At 49.0% G+C, this 7,323-nt stretch overlaps 1 protein-coding gene across 1 annotated transcript; it reads right to left on the reverse strand.

Annotated features, from left to right (window-relative positions):
- Positions 1-1,777: 1,777 nt before the first annotated feature.
- On the reverse strand, positions 1,778-5,701 carry PCDH20 (protocadherin 20; the record flags this gene model as incomplete). The annotated part of the gene is made up of 2 exons (XM_082337914.1): positions 1,778-4,474; positions 5,651-5,701. The coding sequence occupies 2 exons, from the start codon at positions 5,699-5,701 to the stop codon at positions 1,778-1,780; spliced, it is 2,748 nt and encodes a 915-aa protein (XP_082194040.1).
- Between the last annotated feature and the right edge of the window lie 1,622 nt (positions 5,702-7,323).

A 7,323-nucleotide genomic window follows, 5' to 3' on the forward strand; every position in this document is an offset into this window, starting at 1 on the left:
TACTCTTACTTAGGCTAAGCAGAACGAGTATCTATAAGAAGCTCCAACATTTCAACAGACTCAAGTGAAGCAATGTGCCAGTCACAGAGAGGAAAATCAAAAACTGCCTCAAATTGCATTCTCTACTTTTAAAACAGGTTATCAGCTGCTGCCCCACTTACATCAGCTGAAATACAATTGTCTTTGCCAGTAATTTCAAGAAGTACAGCATAAACTCTCATTTATGATTTTGAAGTGTATTAATTTTGGGAAGTATTATGACATGTCAGACAAGACAGCCAGCACCCAAGCATTTATGAAATATATATTTCTTATAACTAAAATAATATTTAGCTTTATAATTAAAATTCTAGGAGAGAGAGAGAGAATAAGTTATTATGAAAATATATAGCTTTAATTTGCAGACATATAAACACTTTTGGTACATTACAGACATATGATGCCAGAAATCAAAATAATCAGTTTTAAGCATAACACTAATTTATCTTGTTCACACAGAGAAATTTGATGTAATCATCATACAAAAGATAGTTCTCAGCTCTTAAAATGAAGTGAAAGTGATACATCACTGATAAACCTGCTGCTTTGTTGCAGAGGATACAGCAAAGAATAAATTATCAAGAAAATATGCCACCAGTCTTACAAGTTAGATTTTGGATCCAATCCAAAATCAAAGCCAATGAAAAGGAGCCAGGAATGGTCGCCAAAAGTCAGAGACAAGACCTTTCACATAAAATACCAATCCAGAAAGGAGCAACGGTCAGAATAAACTAAGTCCTATAATTCCTTAGAATATGAAGCGATTTTTGTTTTCATCTGGCAGATCAGATTCAGAAGTATCACATGAAAAATCTATTACACAACCAAACGGATGGAGTACTACTGACAGATTGCTCAAAGTACAAAAAATATCACCACTTCTGTGACAACTAAAGATTTAGCCATTCCCTTGCTTCCTTGCATCTGGCATGTTTATGAGGATGAGCATGGAGTTCTGCCATTATTTGTTGTAGGAAATATTAAATACAATTTTCCATAAAAATGACCAGCAGATTGCTAGAGCAAATGATAATGTGGGTGAAATCTGGAGTAAATGAAAGATGATACACCACAGCAGTTCAGATTCTCATTACAATATCTTGCATTCTTGCTCAACAGGAATTGCACTTCTTGTTAATGCCTTTTCTATCCTACTGTATAAGCTTTACTTGTGAGGTAATAAACATTCTGGTTTTTCTTTTTTTTTTATTATTACTAGTGCATTGTAATGCCTTTATTCTTTTAATTATACATACATCGGGACAGACATTTCTTTTTTTTTTTGTGGTTAAATGTCTGTAAGCCAATGTGTATTTTATATTAAAACCAATATATTTAAAATATACTCTGTGTTTATCTCATGGACAGTACCTCGAACAGTTCCCTGCTCCGGAGCATCTGATGCCCTCTTGTGGTTAAAAAGACTTTTAAAACTTGAGTTTAAAGAATCGTCTTACCTTCCCGTTTTTTATGATCACTGATCTTACTGATTTATGAAAGCTGCAAATGATGTCCATGTTTTTATAGACAGGGTGCCAGCTGTTAGTACTAAGATTTCATAAAAAAGCTGTACACTGAATTTCAATGTAAAAAACTGTAAACAGCTATTTACAATTATAATATTATTAAGTTATAAATTAGCGGTCCTTCATTGCAATCTCTGCCAATACAACCCACGGCTAGGTGTTTCAGAGCTGTCCAAGGTTTTTCAGATGTTGGATTTATCCACAAAGAAACGTCAAATGTTAGAAATCTCCATCGGTTTCTTCTCCAACATGTGCAGGTTAATTCTTCCATTTAATGGGATTTGTACTTCCAAGTTTTCATCTGCTCTGTGCTGCTTTTTTCCTTTTCTTAGACAGATGTAAATGCCCATGCCTGTTACTAAAGCAATTGAACCCAAGCTTATTATTGACAGAGCTACCAACGTAGGCATGCAGGATGCTGACTCCATTTTTTTATGCGTAGGCTCCATGGATATTTGCGGCTGCTTTTCTTCTATACTGATATCAGCCTCCTTTCGTAACAAACTTTCAATGTAGCTCTCATTGCTAACAGTGTCATTGACAAAAAGGTTCACCATGACAGTGGAATGGAGAGGTTCTGGATAGCCATGATCACTAACTTTTACAAGCAGCCGGTAGAGGCCATAGTCATTTTGCATCAGTGACTCTTCCAAGGTGATATTACCAGTTTTAGGGTCAATCCTAAATGACTCAGGTCGAGGGCCTCTTCTTCCTATGATGCTGTAAGCTATGACTGCATTCATGCCAGTGTCCTTATCGACAGCATAGACCTCAGTGATGGGAGAGCCAGGAAGGGTAGAAGGAAGGACCAACAAATAAGACATGTTAGATTGAGGAAACAAGACCAAAGGGGGGTTGTCATTTATGTCCAGAAGAAGGATAGTTATTTTTGCAGTAGAGGAGAGGGCAGGATCACCACCATCAACTGCTTCAATCCACAGAACATAGGAGCTTTGCTGCTCCCTGTCTAGGGAGACTTTAGCTCTCAAAACTCCTTTGCCAGTATCTATGACAAAAATATCGCTTCCATTCAGAACTGAAAGGGCAACCCATCCATTTTGCCCTGCATCAGCATCTGTGACACTTATAACTCCAATTTCACCAAAACCTGGAAAGTTTTCTGGCACGAAAAAGCTAAAATCCTTATTGATAAATCTTGGACTATTATCATTTTTATCCAATACAGTGATGGTGACAGTTGCTATTGATTCTCTTGGAGGGAACCCAGAATCTACTGCTTTGACAGTATATCTGTATTTCTCTTTTTCTTCTCTGTCCAGTTGGGTGGAAACCGTAAGAACTCCTGTGGTTTTATCTAAAGAAAAATAGGAAGGGGCATCAGGCCCTAAAAAATAGGACACTTGCCCTCTTTCTCCGCTGTCAGCATCTGTAGCATGCAGTTTGGTCAAGAAAGCATTGGGAACATTGTTCTCCTCAATGGATAATTCTATCAGCTGTTGAGAGAAAACTGGCGAGTTGTCGTTGTCATCCAGAACCTGTACTTTGATTATTTTGTTGACGTGAAATCCTTCTGAGTTCCACGCAACTACAGAGATTTCATACAGCTGCTGTGTCTCATAGTCCAAAGGCTTTGTGGTCTCTAACAGGTATTCATTATTGTATGGCTTGTATGGTGAAAGTCTGAAAGGCCCGTCACCATCCAAATAGCAATTGACTTTGTATTTTTCATCAGGGTCTTTGATGGTAAAAAATGCTATCGGTGTGTTGATAGGCTCCAGTTCCTTTAAGTACACCACACCTTCCACTTCATTAGCTATGAAACGAGGGACAACTTCAGGTGGCCTCATCATGACTTTGATGATGGTCACTAGCACTGTGATCACGGCAGGGATACAACCAGGACCGTTGCCCAATATGATCAGCCTGTGGAGCCTTGGAGTGTCCCCATCAACTTTACTGGAGAGCGTGATGGTTCCTGTGCTTTCATCCAGATGGAACAAGTCTCTGGATGGCTGGGGGACCTTCTGGCTGTAGGAGTAGGTGATCTGGGCATTGGATCCAAGGTCCATGTCTACTGCATGGACAGTGGCCACGTGCGTCCCTAGACTGGAGTTCCCATAAAGAGTGACGTTGAGCTGTGAGTCGCTGAACTGGGGGCAGTTGTCATTGATGTCACTGATGCCAATAGTGAGGGTGGCACTGCCCACAAGCGGAGGAGTCCCCCCATCCTCAGCAATGATGACTGTGACATACTCCTCCCGTGTCTCCCTGTCCAGAGGCCCCATGACAATCAAGTAGGGAGTCCTCTCCCCGCTCTCATTTTCCTCCACATCCAGGGTGAAGACACCGTAGTTATCTCGCAGGCGGTAGGTCTGGACACCGTTGGTACCCACATCGGGGTCAAGGGCGGGGTGCTCGATAGCCAGGCGGGTGTTCACAGGTGCATTCTCGGGCACTGAGAGGCGGATGTGGGGCACAGGGAAGCGGGGTGCATTGTCGTTGACATCCCGGATAGCAATTTTTACCTTCACCAGGCGGAAGTACTCCTGCGGCAGCACCAGCACATCCAGCAGCAGCAGGCATGACTCGGATGAGGGGGAGGAGGAGGAGGCAGCAGCTGCTTCCCCAAAGACAGTGGCCCCACTGCTCTCCACGCACAGAGCTTCCCGGTCGATCTCCACAGCTGAGGTGAGCAGCTCTCCGGAGCGGTTGTCCAGCTGCACATACTGTCCTCCCAAGCCACGGGAGGCCAAGGTGAAGGAGAGCGGGGGCTGGGGGGCTGCAGGGCGCTGCCCACCAGCCGTCGGCAGCCGCAGGTCACGGGCCAAGCTGCCTATGAGCACTCCGGCGGGCAGCCCCTCGTTGAGGCTGTAGAAGAGCTCGGTGGCGCGGCTGTAACTGGCAAAGCAGTTGAAAGGTCCAACGAAGAGCAGGAAGAGGAGCAAGTGCTGGGGAGAAACAGACACAGGGATGTGGGGAGGCGGTGGTGTTAGAGAAGGAGGAGAGGCAGGAGGCACTGCCTCAGGCCCCCCCTGCCCACTGCCTCCCCCACTGCCACTTTGAGCAGGGAGTGCGGCATCTGCAACATGAAGCCATCCTCCCTCTCCCCCCATCTTCGCCCCCCAATACAGCAGCGAATTCCAGGGCATCGCCATCTGTACCCTCCAGGCAACACCAGCTGCATTCCCCACAGCAAATACCCACTGCCAGGGATGGCCCGGGGGCACCCTGCCTCCCTCCAACACCAGCAGCACTGGTGCCCCGACGTGCCATCTTCCCTCTTCTCCTCCCCCCGCCTCAAGCTCACCCTCCTTCCCACCAGCGGCACCCACCCTCCTACCCGCACGCACACCCCAAGCCGGGGCATCCCCCTGCACACCCCGAAACATTTGCTTGCCCCCTTCCCTTTCCACAGCAGCCGTGTGAAACACGTCCCCCCTCCCCCGCCCCGTCTCTCCCCCATCCCAAAGCCTCTTCCTCCCGCACGCCCACGGGCCCTGCGGTGCAGCGGGGACGCGGCCCGCACCGCGCAGCCTGCGCGGGTCCCGGCGGAGCCCCGCACCGCCGCCGCGCTCCGGGTGCCGCCGCCCGCGCGGGTCCCCGCCCCCCGCGGCCCCAGCCCCGCCACCGCGGACCCCCGGCCGCCCCCACGCCGCCCCGCCGGGGTGCCCCTCTGGCTGCCGGCTTAAAATACGAGTGGAAGAGAGGAGCCGCGGAGAGGCTGCGCGAAGGAAGTTGCCGGCGTCGGCAAGCGCGTCCCCGGCCCGCTGCGTGCGGACACGGGCTCCCCGAAAGTAACTTCGCGCATCGTCTGCACGGGGGATTTTTCCTTCTTCTCCCCTTTTTAACCACCCGTTTCCCTTTTTCGCGGCTCTCTGCTACAACCCGCGTCGGCAGCAGCAACAAAAAAAAACTTTTCAGGGCTGCTCCGATCTCTGGAAATCGGAGCCGAGGGAAAAAAACAAAAACCACCCAACCAACAAACATATATATACGTATATGTATATATATGGTTTGGTTTTGGTTTGTTTTTTCTGCCGATATTGCTGCTGCGTGCGAAGTCGGGCCGGTGGGGGGGGGGGGGCAGGACGCGACGCCTCCCCTCCCGCCGCCCCGGCCCTCACCTGCAGGCTGCCGCGGGCGGTGCTGCTGCCGCGACTGCCCGGGGGCCCCATGCCCGGCCGCCGCTGCTGCCGCCGCCGCCGGCTGCGCCCCAGCAGCCCGCCCGCTCCGCCGCCCGCCCGCCGCCTCTCCTCCCCGCGGCTGCCCATTCCCCCGCCGCCGCCGCCGCCGCCGCGCTGGGCTGGGCTGTGCCCAGGACACTCCCCCTCCGCTCGGGAGGGCGCCGCCGCCGCCGCCGCCGCCGCCGCGGGGAGGGGAGGGGAGGGGGGGCGCGGCCGGTGGTGGCGGGCACGGCAGGGAGGGCGGCGGGGCGCCGGGCGGCCGCAGCGCCGCAGGCGGGCGGGCGCGCTGCTGAGCGCAGCGGCGCGTCCACATCGGAGCGGGGTGTGCGTGTGTGTGTGCGTGTGTGTGTGCGTGTGCGTGGGCGGGCGGGAAGCGCTAGGACCAGGGAGAGAAGATAACCCCCTTCTGGAAACTAAGGTGGGAAAAAAAAAAATTAAAAAACAAACAAAAGCAAACAAAAAAAGATCGTCTTGGCCCTTCTTCCGTGGAAAGATGTGATGTGGGTGGCAGCGGGAGCGCTGCCGAGCCCTGCTGGGTAGCGAGCGGCTTGCGTCGGTACGAAAGGAAAGTAATGTTTTGAGGAGTTCGCAAGTGTTTGGCTGGTGGAAGGTGCGCGTCCTGCCAAATTAGAGCATCAACTGCATTCTCCTGCTGGCTAGGAACCCGGAGGTCCCCTGTGGCAGAAAATTAGGCGCTCTCATTTTATAGTCTTCAGTCACTGTTGGCTAGACTGTAAGACTGCCATAGAACTAGACATGAAATTATCAGCGCTCGGGAAGCTTCAGATAGTGCAAGACCAATTACATGTTTCCCTAACATTTTGGACTATCAAAAGGATAGCTAACCTGCCCTGTGTTCCTTACACTGGCTCTCTGCAAGATCTCAAAGGGAATTTGAGATGTCGGTCTTTACCCTTAAAGTGTTCAATGGTCTGGATCCAGGCTATTGCTGAGAGTTCAAGTATTGGGACTCTGGTAGGCAGTTGCATTTGTCAAGCACAGTGGAGCTCCCCTTCACAAAGGTAAAGTTTGTACAAGAGATTGAACTTTCTAAATCACACGGTCTCAAGACCACTTTGAATGTCTCCACGCTCCGTGGCAAGCACAGCGTGCAGGCATTTGATCTCAGCTTAGGTACTAAAAATACATATGACAGCAAAAATGTTGCCTTCAGTCAAAACAAAAAATACTCTTCCCTTTTCCTTCTACAGCTCCTTGAGACAAACTCCACCTCCAATCCCAAACGGAAAAACAGAAAAAAAGTAATTAGAATCCCCATCCAAAAAACAGCCTTATGCCCAAGTCTTCTGTAATACTGCATCTTTCAAAAACAAACCATAGGTGAAAAATACAGAACATGCTGTTTAGTAACTCTTGGGATGTTCTTGGATATTGTGAGGATGAGGGCAGCGGCACAAGCTGAATAGAATAGAATAGAATAGAATAGAATAGAATAGAATAGAATAGAACAGAAAAAAAATTCCAGCACTGACTTCCTCCAGGGCTGTAAACAAATCACATTAATTCCTTTGTCTCATATCCTCCATCCTTGAAATATAAATAGTGCAATACTGTTTGTCTGAATTAGGGCTTTACCCCATTCTCGCTAAAAT

The sequence above is a fragment of the Platalea leucorodia genome (genome assembly GCF_965183815.1).
Source record: "Platalea leucorodia genome assembly, chromosome: 2".
Lineage (NCBI taxonomy): Eukaryota > Metazoa > Chordata > Aves > Pelecaniformes > Threskiornithidae > Platalea > Platalea leucorodia.